At 40.1% G+C, this 18,663-nt stretch overlaps 1 protein-coding gene across 2 annotated transcripts in view; it reads left to right on the plus strand.

Annotated features, from left to right (window-relative positions):
* The window catches only part of DRC1 (dynein regulatory complex subunit 1), a 70,394-nt gene that overhangs the window by 19,194 nt on the left and 32,537 nt on the right, over positions 1–18,663 (plus strand). For both annotated transcript variants that reach the window (XM_056562990.1, XM_056562991.1), the window contains exon 4: positions 9,645–9,757. In XM_056562990.1, coding sequence (XP_056418965.1) covers positions 9,645–9,757 — 113 coding nt within the window. The remainder of the gene's footprint in view (positions 1–9,644; positions 9,758–18,663) is intronic.

Here is an 18,663-nt window from a genome sequence, read left to right on the forward strand (position 1 = left end):
TACTGCAGATCATGTAAAGAGGAGGAGAGCACCACCTGCTGGACATATATGGAGACACATGTGTATATAGTATATACTGCAGATCATGTATAGAGGAGGAGGAGGAGAGCACCACCTGCTGGTCATATATGGAGACACATGTGTATATAGTATATACTGCAGATCATGTATAGAGGAGGATGAGAGCACCACCTGCTGGTCATATATGGAGACACACGTGTATATAGTATATACTGCAGATCATGTATAGAGGAGGAGAGCACCACCTGCTGGACATATATGGAGACACACGTGTATATAGTATATACTGCAGATCATGTATAGAGGAGGAGGAGAGCACCACCTGCTGGACATATATGGAGACACACGTGTATATAGTATATACTGCAGATCATGTATAGAGGAGGAGGAGAGCACCACCTGCTGGTCATATATGGAGACACACGTGTATATAGTATATACTGCAGATCATGTATAGAGGAGGAGGAGAGCACCACCTGCTGAACATATATGGAGACACATGTGTATATAGTATATACTGCAGATCATGTATAGAGGAGGAGGAGAGCACCACCTGCTGGACATATATGGAGACACACGTGTATATAGTATATACTGCAGATCATGTATAGAGGAGGAGGAGAGCACCACCTGCTGGACATATATGGAGACACACGTGTATATAGTATATACTGCAGATCATGTATAGAGGAGGAGGAGAGCACCACCTGCTGGACATATATGGAGACACACGTGTATATAGTATATACTGCAGATCATGTATAGAGGAGGAGAGCACCACCTGCTGGACATATATGGAGACACGTGTATATAGTATATACTGCAGATCATGTATAGAGGAGGAGGAGAGCACCACCTGCTGGTCATATATGGAGACACACGTGTATATAGTATATACTGCAGATCATGTATAGAGGAGGAGGAGAGCACCACCTGCTGGACATATATGGAGACACACGTGTATATAGTATATACTGCAGATCATGTATAGAGGAGGAGGAGAGCACCACCTGCTGGTCATATATGGAGACACATGTGTATATAGTATATACTGCAGATCATGTATAGAGGAGGAGGAGAGCACCACCTGCTGGTCATATATGGTGACACATGTGTATATAGTATATACTGCAGATCATGTATAGAGGAGGAGGAGAGCACCACCTGCTGGACATATATGGAGACATGTGTATATAGTATATACTGCAGATCATGTATAAAGGAGGAGGAGAGCACCACCTGCTGGTCATATATGGAGACACACGTGTATATAGTATATACTGCAGATCATGTATAGAGGAGAAGACCACCATCTGCTGGACATATATGGAGACACACGTGTATATAGTATATACTGCAGATCATGTATAGAGGAGGAGAGCACCACCTGCTGGTCATATATGGAGACACACGTGTATATAGTATATACTGCAGATCATGTATAGAGGAGGAGAGCACCACCTGCTGGACATATATGGAGACACGTGTATATAGTATATACTGCAGATCATGTATAGAGGAGGAGGAGAGCACCACCTGCTGGTCATATATGGAGACACACGTGTATATAGTATATACTGCAGATCATGTATAGAGGAGGAGGAGAGCACCACCTGCTGGACATATATGGAGACACACGTGTATATAGTATATACTGCAGATCATGTATAGAGGAGGAGGAGAGCACCACCTGCTGGTCATATATGGAGACACATGTGTATATAGTATATACTGCAGATCATGTATAGAGGAGGAGAGCACCACCTGCTGGACATATATGGAGACACACGTGTATATAGTATATACTGCAGATCATGTATAAAGGAGGAGGAGAGCACCACCTGCTGGTCATATATGGAGACACGTGTATATAGTATATACTGCAGATCATGTATAGAGGAGGAGAGCACCACCTGCTGGTCATATATGGAGACACACGTGTATATAGTATATACTGCAGATCATGTATAAAGGAGGAGGAGAGCACCACCTGCTGGTCATATATGGAGACACACGTGTATATAGTATATACTGCAGATCATGTATAGAGGAGAAGAGCACCACCTGCTGGACATATATGGAGACACACGTGTATATAGTATATACTGCAGATCATGTATAGAGGAGGAGAGCACCACCTGCTGGTCATATATGGAGACACACGTGTATATAGTATATACTGCAGATCATGTATAGAGGAGGAGAGCACCACCTGCTGGACATATATGGAGACACGTGTATATAGTATATACTGCAGATCATGTATAGAGGAGGAGGAGAGCACCACCTGCTGGTCATATATGGAGACACACGTGTATATAGTATATACTGCAGATCATGTATAGAGGAGGAGGAGAGCACCACCTGCTGGACATATATGGAGACACACGTGTATATAGTATATACTGCAGATCATGTATAGAGGAGGAGGAGAGCACCACCTGCTGGTCATATATGGAGACACATGTGTATATAGTATATACTGCAGATCATGTATAGAGGAGGAGAGCACCACCTGCTGGACATATATGGAGACACACGTGTATATAGTATATACTGCAGATCATGTATAAAGGAGGAGGAGAGCACCACCTGCTGGTCATATATGGAGACACGTGTATATAGTATATACTGCAGATCATGTATAGAGGAGGAGAGCACCACCTGCTGGTCATATATGGAGACACACGTGTATATAGTATATACTGCAGATCATGTATAGAGGAGGAGAGCACCACCTGCTGGTCATATATGGAGACACACGTGTATATAGTATATACTGCAGATCATGTATAGAGGAGGAGGAGAGCACCACCTGCTGGACATATATGGAGACACACGTGTATATAGTATATACTGCAGATTATGTATAGAGGAGGAGGAGAGCACCACCTGCTGGTCATATATGGAGACACACGTGTATATAGTATATACTGCAGATCATGTATAGAGGAGGAGAGCACCACCTGCTGGTCATATATGGAGACACATGTGTATATAGTATATACTGCAGATCATGTATAGAGGAGGAGACCACCATCTGCTGGACATATATGGAGACACATGTGTATATAGTATATACTGCAGATCATGTAAAGAGGAGGAGAGCACCACCTGCTGGACATATATGGAGACACACGTGTATATAGTATATACTGCAGATCATGTATAGAGGAGGAGGAGAGCACCACCTGCTGGACATATATGGAGACACACGTGTATATAGTATATACTGCAGATCATGTATAGAGGAGGAGGAGAGCACCACCTGCTGGACATATATGGAGACACACGTGTATATAGTATATACTGCAGATCATGTATAGAGGAGGAGAGCACCACCTGCTGGTCATATATGGAGACACACGTGTATATAGTATATACTGCAGATCATGTATAGAGGAGGAGGAGAGCACCACCTGCTGGTCATATATGGAGACACACGTGTATATAGTATATACTGCAGATCATGTATAGAGGAGGAGAGCACCACCTGCTGGTCATATATGGAGACACACGTGTATATAGTATATACTGCAGATCATGTATAGAGGAGGAGAGCACCACCTGCTGGACATATATGGAGACACACGTGTATATAGTAAATACTGCAGATCATGTATAGAGGAGGAGAGCACCACCTGCTGGTCATATATGGAGACACACGTGTATATAGTATATACTGCAGATCATGTATAGAGGAGGAGGAGAGCACCATCTGCTGGACATATATGGAGACACATGTGTATATAGTATATACTGCAGATCATGTATAGAGGAGGAGGAGAGCACCACCTGCTGGACATATATGGAGACACATGTGTATATAGTATATACTGCAGATCATGTATAGAGGAGGAGGAGAGCACCACCTGCTGGACATATATGGAGACACACGTGTATATAGTATATACTGCAGATCATGTATAGAGGAGGAGAGCACCACCTGCTGGACATATATGGAGACACACGTGTATATAGTATATACTGCAGATCATGTATAGAGGAGGAGGAGAGCACCACCTGCTGGTCATATATGGAGACACATGTGTATATAGTATATACTGCAGATCATGTATAGAGGAGGAGGAGAGCACCACCTGCTGGACATATATGGAGACACACGTGTATATAGTATATACTGCAGATCATGTATAGAGGAGAAGAGCACCACCTGCTGGACATATATGGAGACACATGTGTATATAGTATATACTGCAGATCATGTATAGAGGAGGAGAGCACCACCTGCTGGACATATATGGAGACACATGTGTATATAGTATATACTGCAGATCATGTATAGAGGAGGAGGAGAGCACCACCTGCTGGACATATATGGAGACACATGTGTATATAGTATATACTGCAGATCATGTATAGAGGAGGAGAGCACCACCTGCTGGACATATATGGAGACACATGTGTATATAGTATATACTGCAGATCATGTATAGAGGAGGAGGAGAGCACCACCTGCTGGACATATATGGAGACACGTGTATATAGTATATACTGCAGATCATATATAGAGGAGGAGAGCACCACCTGCTGGACATATATGGAGACACACGTGTATATAGTATATACTGCAGATCATGTATAGAGGAGGAGAGCACCACCTGCTGGTCATATATGGAGACACACGTGTATATAGTATATACTGCAGATCATGTATAGAGGAGGAGGAGAGCACCACCTGCTGGACATATATGGAGACACATGTGTATATAGTATATACTGCAGATCATGTATAGAGGAGGAGGAGAGCACCACCTGCTGGACATATATGGAGACACGTGTATATAGTATATACTGCAGATCATGTATAGAGGAGGAGAGCACCACCTGCTGGTCATATATGGAGACACACGTGTATATAGTATATACTGCAGATCATGTATAGAGGAGGAGGAGGAGAGCACCACCTGCTGGTCATATATGGAGACACACGTGTATATAGTATATACTGCAGATCATGTATAGAGGAGGAGACCACCATCTGCTGGACATATATGGAGACACATGTGTATATAGTATATACTGCAGATCATGTATAGAGGAGGAGAGCACCACCTGCTGGACATATATGGAGACACATGTGTATATAGTATATACTGCAGATCATGTATAGAGGAGGAGAGCACCACCTGCTGGACATATATGGAGACACACGTGTATATAGTATATACTGCAGATCATGTATAGAGGAGGAGGAGAGCACCACCTGCTGGACATATATGGAGACACACGTGTATATAGTATATACTGCATATCATGTATAGAGGAGGAGAGCACCACCTGCTGGACATATATGGAGACACACGTGTATATAGTATATACTGCAGATCATGTATAGAGGAGGAGAGCACCACCTGCTGGACATATATGGAGACACATGTGTATATAGTATATACTGCAGATCATGTATAGAGGAGGAGAGCACCACCTGCTGGACATATATGGAGACACATGTGTATATAGTATATACTGCAGATCATGTATAGAGGAGGAGAGCACCACCTGCTGGACATATATGGAGACACACGTGTATATAGTATATACTGCAGATCATGTATAGAGGAGGAGAGCACCACCTGCTGGTCATATATGGAGACACATGTGTATATAGTATATACTGCAGATCATGTATAGAGGAGGAGAGCACCACCTGCTGGACATATATGGAGACACACGTGTATATAGTATATACTGCAGATCATGTATAGAGGAGGAGGAGAGCACCACCTGCTGGTCATATATGGAGACACACGTGTATATAGTATATACTGCAGATCATGTATAGAGGAGGAGGAGAGCACCACCTGCTGGTCATATATGGAGACACATGTGTATATAGTATATACTGCAGATCATGTATAGAGGAGGAGGAGAGCACCACCTGCTGGACATATATGGAGACACACGTGTATATAGTATATACTGCAGATCATGTATAGAGGAGGAGAGCACCACCTGCTGGACATATATGGAGACACATGTGTATATAGTAAATACTGCAGATCATGTAAAGAGGAGGAGAGCACCACCTGCTGGACATATATGGAGACACATGTGTATATAGTATATACTGCAGATCATGTATAGAGGAGGAGGAGGAGAGCACCACCTGCTGGTCATATATGGAGACACATGTGTATATAGTATATACTGCAGATCATGTATAGAGGAGGAGGAGGAGAGCACCACCTGCTGGTCATATATGGAGACACACGTGTATATAGTATATACTGCAGATCATGTATAGAGGAGGAGAGCACCACCTGCTGGACATATATGGAGACACACGTGTATATAGTATATACTGCAGATCATGTATAGAGGAGGAGGAGAGCACCACCTGCTGGACATATATGGAGACACACGTGTATATAGTATATACTGCAGATCATGTATAGAGGAGGAGGAGAGCACCACCTGCTGGTCATATATGGAGACACACGTGTATATAGTATATACTGCAGATCATGTATAGAGGAGGAGGAGAGCACCACCTGCTGAACATATATGGAGACACATGTGTATATAGTATATACTGCAGATCATGTATAGAGGAGGAGGAGAGCACCACCTGCTGGACATATATGGAGACACACGTGTATATAGTATATACTGCAGATCATGTATAGAGGAGGAGGAGAGCACCACCTGCTGGACATATATGGAGACACACGTGTATATAGTATATACTGCAGATCATGTATAGAGGAGGAGGAGAGCACCACCTGCTGGACATATATGGAGACACACGTGTATATAGTATATACTGCAGATCATGTATAGAGGAGGAGGAGAGCACCACCTGCTGGTCATATATGGAGACACACGTGTATATAGTATATACTGCAGATCATGTATAGAGGAGGAGACCACCATCTGCTGGACATATATGGAGACACATGTGTATATAGTATATACTGCAGATCATGTATAGAGGAGGAGGAGAGCACCACCTGCTGGACATATATGGAGACACATGTGTATATAGTATATACTGCAGATCATGTATAGAGGAGGAGGAGACCACCACCTGCTGGACATATATGGAGACACGTGTATATAGTATATACTGCAGATCATGTATAGAGGAGGAGAGCACCACCTGCTGGACATATATGGAGACACACGTGTATATAGTATATACTGCAGATCATGTATAGAGGAGGAGGAGAGCACCACCTGCTGGACATATATGGAGACACACGTGTATATAGTATATACTGCAGATCATGTATAGAGGAGGAGAGCACCACCTGCTGGACATATATGGAGACACACGTGTATATAGTATATACTGCAGATCATGTATAGAGGAGGAGGAGAGCACCACCTGCTGGTCATATATGGAGACACACGTGTATATAGTATATACTGCAGATCATGTATAGAGGAGGAGAGCACCACCTGCTGGTCATATATGGAGACACATGTGTATATAGTATATACTGCAGATCATGTATAGAGGAGGAGAGCACCACCTGCTGGACATATATGGAGACACGTGTATATAGTATATACTGCAGATCATGTATAGAGGAGGAGAGCACCACCTGCTGGTCATATATGGAGACACACGTGTATATAGTATATACTGCAGATCATGTATAGAGGAGGAGAGCACCATCTGCTGGACATATATGGAGACACATGTGTATATAGTATATACTGCAGATCATGTATAGAGGAGGAGAGCACCACCTGCTGGACATATATGGAGACACATGTGTATATAGTATATACTGCAGATCATGTATAGAGGAGGAGAGCACCACCTGCTGGACATATATGGAGACACATGTATATATAGTATATACTGCAGATCATGTATAGAGGAGGAGGAGAGCACCACCTGCTGGACATATATGGAGACACACGTGTATATAGTATATACTGCAGATCATGTATAGAGGAGGAGAGCACCACCTGCTGGTCATATATGGAGACACACGTGTATATAGTATATACTGCAGATCATATATAGAGGAGGAGAGCACCACCTGCTGGACATATATGGAGACACACGTGTATATAGTATATACTGCAGATCATGTATAGAGGAGGAGAGCACCACCTGCTGGTCATATATGGAGACACACGTGTATATAGTATATACTGCAGATCATGTATAGAGGAGGAGGAGAGCACCACCTGCTGGACATATATGGAGACACATGTGTATATAGTATATACTGCAGATCATGTATAGAGGAGGAGGAGAGCACCACCTGCTGGACATATATGGAGACACATGTGTATATAGTATATACTGCAGATCATGTATAGAGGAGGAGAGCACCACCTGCTGGTCATATATGGAGACACACGTGTATATAGTATATACTGCAGATCATGTATAGAGGAGGAGGAGGAGAGCACCACCTGCTGGTCATATATGGAGACACATGTGTATATAGTATATACTGCAGATCATGTATAGAGGAGGAGAGCACCACCTGCTGGACATATATGGAGACACATGTGTATATAGTATATACTGCAGATCATGTATAGAGGAGGAGAGCACCACCTGCTGGACATATATGGAGACACATGTGTATATAGTATATACTGCAGATCATGTATAGAGGAGGAGAGCACCACCTGCTGGACATATATGGAGACACACGTGTATATAGTATATACTGCAGATCATGTATAGAGGAGGAGAGCACCACCTGCTGGTCATATATGGAGACACATGTGTATATAGTATATACTGCAGATCATGTATAGAGGAGGAGAGCACCACCTGCTGGACATATATGGAGACACACGTGTATATAGTATATACTGCAGATCATGTATAGAGGAGGAGGAGAGCACCACCTGCTGGTCATATATGGAGACACACGTGTATATAGTATATACTGCAGATCATGTATAGAGGAGGAGGAGAGCACCACCTGCTGGTCATATATGGAGACACATGTGTATATAGTATATACTGCAGATCATGTATAGAGGAGGAGACCACCATCTGCTGGACATATATGGAGACACATGTGTATATAGTAAATACTGCAGATCATGTAAAGAGGAGGAGAGCACCACCTGCTGGACATATATGGAGACACATGTGTATATAGTATATACTGCAGATCATGTATAGAGGAGGAGGAGAGCACCACCTGCTGGACATATATGGAGACACATGTGTATATAGTAAATACTGCAGATCATGTAAAGAGGAGGAGAGCACCACCTGCTGGACATATATGGAGACACATGTGTATATAGTATATACTGCAGATCATGTATAGAGGAGGAGGAGAGCACCACCTGCTGGTCATATATGGAGACACACGTGTATATAGTATATACTGCAGATCATGTATAGAGGAGGAGAGCACCACCTGCTGGACATATATGGAGACACACGTGTATATAGTATATACTGCAGATCATGTATAGAGGAGGAGGAGAGCACCACCTGCTGGTCATATATGGAGACACACGTGTATATAGTATATACTGCAGATCATGTATAGAGGAGGAGGAGAGCACCACCTGCTGAACATACGCAGCACCAAATACGCAGCACCAAATACGCTGCAAAATACGCCGTGTGGGAACGTACCCTAAATGGTTTTATCTTCTTACAGAGGCTCAACAAGCTGGTGGATGATGGTACTCAACTGGTGACCAACATACAGGTGGCGGCAGATGGCAGGGAGAGGCACCGGAGGGCAGAGGAAGAGGAGCTGAGGAGGCTGAGGTGAATGACATAACATGATGGATATTATATTCTACTAAATAACCTGTATCTGCTACTGAAATCTATGAACTACACCATGATGGAGCTGCCATCAATTTAACTACTATAATACTGCCCCCTATGTACAAGAATATATCTACTACAATACTGCTCCTATATACAAGAATATAACTACTATAATACTGCTCCTATATACAAGAATATAACTACTATAATACTGCTCCTATATACAAGAATATAACTACTATAATACTGCTCCTATATACAAGAATATAACTACTATAATACTGCCTCCTATATACAAGAATATAACTACTATAATACTGCTCCTATATACAAGAATATAACTACTATAATACTGCTCCTATATACAAGAATATAACTACTACAATACTGCTCCTATATACAAGAATATAACTACTATAATACTGCTCCTATATACAAGAATATAACTACTATAATACTGCTCCTATATACAAGAATATAACTACTTTAATACTGCTCCTATATACAAGAATATGACTACTATAATACTGCTCCTATATACAAGAATATAACTACTATAATACTGCTTCTATATACAAGAATATAACTACTATAATACTGCTCCTATATACAAGACTATAACTACTATAATACTGCTCCTATATACAAGAATATAACTACTATAATACTGCCTCCTGTATACAAGAATATAACTACTATAATACTGCTCCTATATACAAGAATATAACTATTGTAATACTGCCCCCATATACAAGAATATAACTACTATAATACTGCTCCTATATACAAAAATATAACTACTATAATACTGCTCCTATATACAAGAATATAACTACTATAATACTGCTCCTATATACAAAAATATAACTACTATAATACTGCTCCTATATACAAGAATATAACTACTATAATACTGCTCCCTATATACAAGAATATAACTACTACAATACTGCCCCCTATATACAAGAATATAACTACTACAATACTGCCCCCTATGTACAAGAATATAACTACTACAATACTGCCTCTTATATACAAGAATATAACTACTATAATACTGCCTCCTTTATAAAGAATATAACTACTATAATACTGCCCCCTATGTACAAGAATATAACTACTACAATACTGCCTCCTATATACAAGAATATAATTACTATAATACTGCCCTCTATGTACAAGAATATAACTACTACAATACTGCTCCTATATATAAGAATATAACTAATACAATACTGCCTCCTATATACAATAATATAACTACTACAATACTGCCTCCTATATACAAGAATATAACTAGTATAATACTGCCCCCCTATGTACAAGAATATAACTACTATAATACTGCCTCCTATATACAAGAATATAAGTACTATAATACTGCCTCCTATATACAAGAATATAACTACTATAATACTGCTCCTATATACAAGAATATAACTACTATAATACTGCTCCTATATACAAGAATATAACTACTATAATACTGCTCCTATGTACAAGAATATAACTACTATAATACTGCCTCCTATATACAAGAATATAACTACTATAATACTGCTCCTATATACAAGAATATAAACAAAATTGTTCTTACCTGTGATTTTGATTTCCTTGAGTCCCAAGGCAGCACACAGATGGGATATTTCATCCCCCAGTCTCCAACCTAGGACCGTCCACCTAGCAAGATAATTAAGAAATTAGCATAGTTAATTGCTGACCTGATAAGAACCCCCTCCTACAGATCACACCTGTGTTAATAAAATAGAGACGAATTACAGAAAAAAAATAGTATTGGGAGGGTATTGGTGTGCTGCCTTGGGACTCAAGGAAATCAAAATTACAGGTAAGAACAATTTTGTTTTTCCTTATCGTCCCAAGGCAGCACACAGATGGGATCTTACATAGAAACCCAAAGGGAGGGTAATTCCTAAAAGGACTACAATCTCAAAGGCTGAATTACTAGCCTATACTTTGACACAGGATAGCAGTATGGACCAGGAGGCTGCATTACAGACTCAAAATTTGGACCCTCTGTGCTTATCAGGAGGAAGTTGAACTGGTAGAAGAGACTGAAGAAACTACAAGGAAAAATTCTCTTTTTGCTCCAAATCACGAGATGGAAAAAACAACTCCACCTCAGATCTATGAACTTCAAGCTCTTGTGGCCTGGAAGGACCAAACATTTGCAGATCTCATCTAGACAACACTTTGTTTAGGACAAGGCGAGAGCCTCTTACTATCAAATACAGATTATTCCTCTACTGTTCTGCAATACGGGCCTTCAGGTACAGTTCAGGGCCAGCGGCCGTGGATATATGAAGGAAAACGACTATTTCTTCTATCATTCTGGTAGATTCTTTACAGAACGAAAGAAATTCTCTAAATCAAATACAAATTTCTCATCCCTTTATGGAATCCTATGGACCTGGCGACTTCACATACTGTATTCATTATATGATGGTTCTTCAAGAGCGGAATATCATTCATAATAGATGCTTACAGACTCAAGTGTAGCTGTATTTCCTAAGGAAAGGATCAACAATGAAGGAATTAGAGTTTTATCTCCGTTCAATCGAAGCCGGTTGTACAGATTATAGGAATTTTGTCTACAGTAAATCTTGGTGCAGAGGAAGCCTACAGAATTCTCTCCTAAATACGCAATGGTTGGAATAACCAGACTCTGAAAGCCAAACAGAAAGACATCACAATGGATACAGTGAAGACCTTCTGTAAGATTTCCTTATGAAGAAGATTGATAGAAACTATTTCACTAGCAGAGAACATCTCGTCCTGGTAGATCAGCATCCTATGGAGGTACAACCTCTCTGATGAACTCGGAGGTACCAGAGTATTTCCGGATCTTCTAGATTTAACAAGAAGAGGTTCGAGTCACACTTTGATGGTAAAGTCTCTTCTCTCACATTAAAACTATTATGTGGCTTTAAGATTCTAGGATAAACTTTGCTGAATCCTAATAGACTTGTAGTATGTACTGGTTGTTGTTTTCTTGTGGATCATCATCAGGACTAGATTTCTTTGATACGGTCAAACTGCTACAAAGTCCGCCACATGTCCAGTGCGGAATGTATTCTCTTTAGAGATCCACTTTGATATGAAGATGGCGCACTAAATATTACCACCTTTCATTATGCCAGAAGCTAGAAGGAAAACCGACAACCGGACCGGAGGATCTCCTGTTGATTATCTCTGAAGTGGCTCTTTGTCCAAAACACAATCATGTAGCAGAAGTGAGATGGTGAACGTCTCCTCAGTAGAAAAGACACTCAATCCGCAATCCTCAACAAGAGACCCGGAGTCGATGGTTGGAATTATTCTGGTGGTAAAAGTAAAGAATTAAACTATGAACCTTCTGGAAAAGAAGAATAATTACTGCTTGTAAACCGCCATGCTTAGAGTACAGCACCACATGAGCCATCTGGAGACAGATCTGCTACTATCCCAATAGACACTTCATAATATCATTGGACCAGAGACAAGACAACAAAGAGCTTAAGACTCTGTGGAGATGAGCACCACATGGACAACAAGCCTGATCCTTGAGTTAAGGAGACAGATCTTATGGAAACCATTACAACTTCTTCCTTCAAGAATGGACCTGGAACAAAGAGAAGACGAATAAATCGTTTAGAACAGTAAAGTCTATATTTAAAGATGTGAATATCTACTATCATGTTGACTGTCATGTGCCAAACTAGAAGCTGAAGCTTTAACTGATAATGTACAAGTCATCTGCTTGATGTTAATCAGACCCATGGAAAGGAATCTACTTAAGTTAGATGCCTATAATGTAATGACATCTATTAACAGATCTGCTACTCCTGAGCCAAAGAGGAGCAGGAAGAAGATTTCTGGCATATTACACGGATCAGACCTATGTATTCTTACACAGAGGCTCCATCTGAAGGGCCTGACATCTATATATTAGTACATGATAGAGATGACAACCACAGAACCACCAGAGCAGATGGTGGTAGAAACATATTGGTGCCAGGTCCAGCTATAAAAATAAGAGACCCTGACCCAGGGCCCTATACACAAGAAATGACCCATAAGACAGTATACAGGGCATATATATATATATATCTATAATGTGCGGTTAGACGTTATCTGCAACATAGATAGGCAACAAAGCCGAACTAAAGAGTAAGGAAAATACCCCTCTAAACAAGGCTGATAACAGAGAACAATCTGTATATCTAAGTACTACAACCTTCACCCAAATATATAGCAGACAACAGGAGCAGCTCGAATTTACAAGATCTACACTTTCTATGCAGACTAAGACTGACCACAGGGAAAGGGTTGTATTCATAGGCACTATAGGGTTAATACAGCCTATATGATTAAAGTGAACAATAGGTCGTATTCATAGGGAGTATAGTGAGCCACAGGTTGTATTCACCACAGTAATACAGACTATGAAGACTATGTCAGGCACAACAGACTTCATGCCGACTAGATTGCTACCAGAGAGCAGTAGCTATATACACAGGTACATGCTACATACAGACTATTATATACAGGTACATACAGACTATATGGATACAAGCACTACATATTATATACAGGTACATACAGACTATATGGATACAAGCACTACATATTATATGCATAGGTTACATGCTACATAAGGACTATATGGATACAAGCACTACATATCATAACAGGATAAATGATACCTGCAGACTATATGGCTGAGCAACAGCTTGTATCTACAATAAATATATATATATATATATATATATATATATATATATATATACACATATACACACACACACGCACACCATGCATGCAGACAATATGGTTAACAGAACAATAACTTGTATTCACAAGTATAACAGGCTCTATACAGACTATATCAGTGTCCTCAGATGCCAAAAACCACAACTCCCAGCACACCCAGACAGACAAAGGCCGTCCCGTTATACAAGGAGCCACAGCTCCGTAACACCCAGAGTCACCACGGCCACCAGATTACACGGCTTAAAACAGAGCGCAACAGCTTGTGTCCACAACTCCCAGAACACCTAGACAGACAAAGGCCGTCCCGGCATGTCAGGGGCCAAGCCCCGCAACACCCAGCCATACATCTAATATACAGACTGGATGGCTGATAACAGGGAACAATAGCAAGCACTGCAGGTTTAAGCAGACTATATGGCCGAACAGAGAGCAATAGCCTGTAGCAAGCACAACAGGCTATATACAAATTGGATGGCGGACAACAGAGAGCAAAAGCCTGTAACAACAAGCACTATAGGTCTTATGCAGTTTAATGGCTGAAAACAGCGAGCAATAGCTTGTAACAAGCACTATAGGCTATATACAGACTGGATGGCTGACCACAGAGAACAATAGCCTGTAACAACAAGTACTATAGGCTATATACAGACTGGATGGCTGACAACAGAGAACAATAGCCTGTAACAACAAGTACTAGAGGCCATATACAGACTGGATGGCTGACCACAGAGAATAGCTTGTATCATCAAGCACTACAGGCTATATACAGACTGGATGGCTGACAACAGAGAGCAATAGCCTGTAACAACAAGCACTATAGGCTATATACAGACTGGATGGCTGACCACAGAGAGCAATAGCCTGTAACAACAAGTACCACAGGCTATACACAGACTGGATGGCTGACAACAGAGAGCAATGGTGTATCCACAGGCATTACAGGCCTTATGCAGTCTAAATGTCTTACAACAGTATAGATAAGATACTTATCTTTATTCCTGAAGCGACGTCACTGCATACAATTTACCAGAATGCAGCGCAAAAGACGGTCGCCATGATTCTCATGATAGATTTGCACAACAGCAAGATAGACATAATGTACAACCCATTGTGCACATCATCTAAGGAAATACAGCGGCTATAGCCATAATTCTGGTCAGAGAAGTCTGCAAAGGGTTTAAGGACACATCTGCTGGCAGGACCATGTGATGGGTAATGTTATTAATGCCAGGGAACCCCTAAAGCGTGAAACATACCTGATGCCAGCAAGTGTAGGAAACATTTGCTCCTCATGGAGATTTCCAGTCTTCACCAGGACCCAGCACCGGATATACTGTGGAGCAGACCAGATCCAGACATCCGAAGTGATGACAGACCGGATCGGCACAAGGAGACAGCTGTACCGATACGCCAGGATACTCCACCGGCATAAGCAAGGTATCGATACGCCAGGATACTCCACCGGCATAAGCAAGATACCGATACGCCAGGATACTCCACCGGCAGTCAGGTATAGGGAGCCCAGGATACTTCACCAGCATAATAGAAGGGCAAAACAGGGCTGGAATATGACATCAGCCAAAGGTTCAGAATGATTTATCCAGGATACTGCACTGGTTACCTAAATATTTAATCATCCATCATTACCTCAAACCGGGACCCTGCACCGGTCATATCCCTGCCATCTGCCTCTGCCAGGATACTGCACCAGCAGGAAAAATTTGATGGCAGGGAACAGCCAGGACCCCGCACTGGCAAATACTTACTTCAAAAAGTTGCAGCCAAGACCCCGCAGGGCTGAGATAAGCGATGGGCACACGGAACATCTTGGAACCAGTATGAGTCGGCCAGGACCCCGCGCTGGCTTATGGCTCATATCAGGACACTGGCACAGGTATTACCAGGACCCCGCACTGGTAAAGCGTGAAGCTCAGAATATATTCTGAGACCAGGTCATGGCCAGGATACAGCACCGGCACTTAATTGCGTTGCAGCCAGGACCCCGCAAGGCTGATCAGAAGATCTGTAAGTCCAGAAACATCCAAAACAAAGGGAAAACCACAGGTAGAAGGAGTAGGTGGAACATCTCCTGGTGGAATGAGGACAAAATTAAACACAGGTGTGATCTGTAGGAGGGGGTTCTTATCAGGTCAGCAATTAACTATGCTAATTTCTTAATTATCTTGCTAGGTGGACGGTCCTAGGTTGGAGACTGGGGGATGAAATATCCCATCTGTGTGCTGCCTTGGGACGATGAGGAAAACTACTCTAATACTGTTGCTATATACAAGAATATAACTACTATAATACTGCTCATATATACAATAATATAGCTACTATAATACTGCTCCTATATACAAGAATATAACTACTATAATACTGCTCCTATATACAAGAATATAACTACTATAATACTGCTCCTATATGCAAGAATATGACTACTATAATACTGCTCCTATAGACAAGAATACAACGACTATAATAATGCTTCTATATACAAGAATATAACTACTACAATACTGCTCCAATATACAAGAATATAACTACTATAATACTGCTCCTATATACAAGAATATATCTACTATAATACTGCTCCTATATACAAGAATACAACTACTATAATACTGCTTCTATATACAAGAATATAACTACTACAATACTGCTCCAATATACAAGAATATAACTACTATAATACTGCTCCTATATACAAGAATATATCTACTATAATACTGCCTCCTATATACAAGAATATAACTACTATAATACTGCTCCTATATACAAGAATATAACTACTATAATACTGCCCCCTATATACAAGAATATAACTACTATAATACTGCTCCTATATACAAGAATATAACTACTATAATACTGCTCCTATATACAAGAATATAACTACTATAATACTGCTCCTATATACAAGAATATAACTACTACAATACTGCCTCCTATATACAAGAATATAACTACTATAATACTGCTCCTATATACAAGAATATAACTACTATAATACTGCTCCTATATACAAGAATATATCTACTATAATACTGCTCCCTATATACAAGAATATAACTACTATAATACTTCTCCTATATACAAGAATATAACTACTATAATACTGCTCCTATATACAAGAATATAACTACTATCATACTGTCTCCTATATACAAGAATATAACTACTATAATACTGCTCCTATATACAAGAATATAACTACTATAATACTCCTCCTATATACAAGAATATAACTACTATAATACTGCTCCTATATACAAGAATATAACTACTATAATACTGCTCCTATATACAAGAATATAACTACTATAATACTGCTCCTATATACAAGAATATAACTACTATAATACTGCTCCTATATACAAGAATATAACTACTATAATACTGCTCCTATATACAAGAATATAACTACTATAATACTTCTCCTATATACAAGAATATAACTACTACAATACTGCCTCCTATATACAAGAATATAACTACTATAATACTGCCTCCTATACACAAAAATATAACTACTATAATGCTGCTCCTATATACAAGAATATAACTACTATAATACTGCTCCTATATACAAGAATATAACTACTATAATACTGCCCCCTATATACAAGAATATAACTACTACAATACTGCCTCCTATATACAAGAATATAATTACTACAATACTGCCTCCTATATACAAGAATATAACTACTATAATACTGCCTCCTATATACAATAATATAGCTACTATAATACTGCTCCTATATACAAGAATATAACTACTATAATACTGCCCCTATATACAAGAATATAACTACTATAATACTGCCTCCTATATACAAGAATATGACTACTATAATACTGCTCCTATATACAAGAATATAACTACTATAATACTGCTCCTATATACAAGAATATAACTACTATAATACTGCTCCTATATACAAGAATATAACTACTATAATACTCCTCCTATATACAAGAATATAACTACTATAATACTGCTCCTATATACAAGAATATAACTACTATAATACTGCTCCTATATACAAGAATATAACTACTATAATACTGCTCCTATATACAAGAATATAACTACTATAATACTGCTCCTATATACAAGAATATAA

This window comes from Hyla sarda, chromosome 3 (genome assembly GCF_029499605.1).
Source record: "Hyla sarda isolate aHylSar1 chromosome 3, aHylSar1.hap1, whole genome shotgun sequence".
Classification (NCBI taxonomy): Eukaryota; Metazoa; Chordata; class Amphibia; order Anura; family Hylidae; genus Hyla; species Hyla sarda.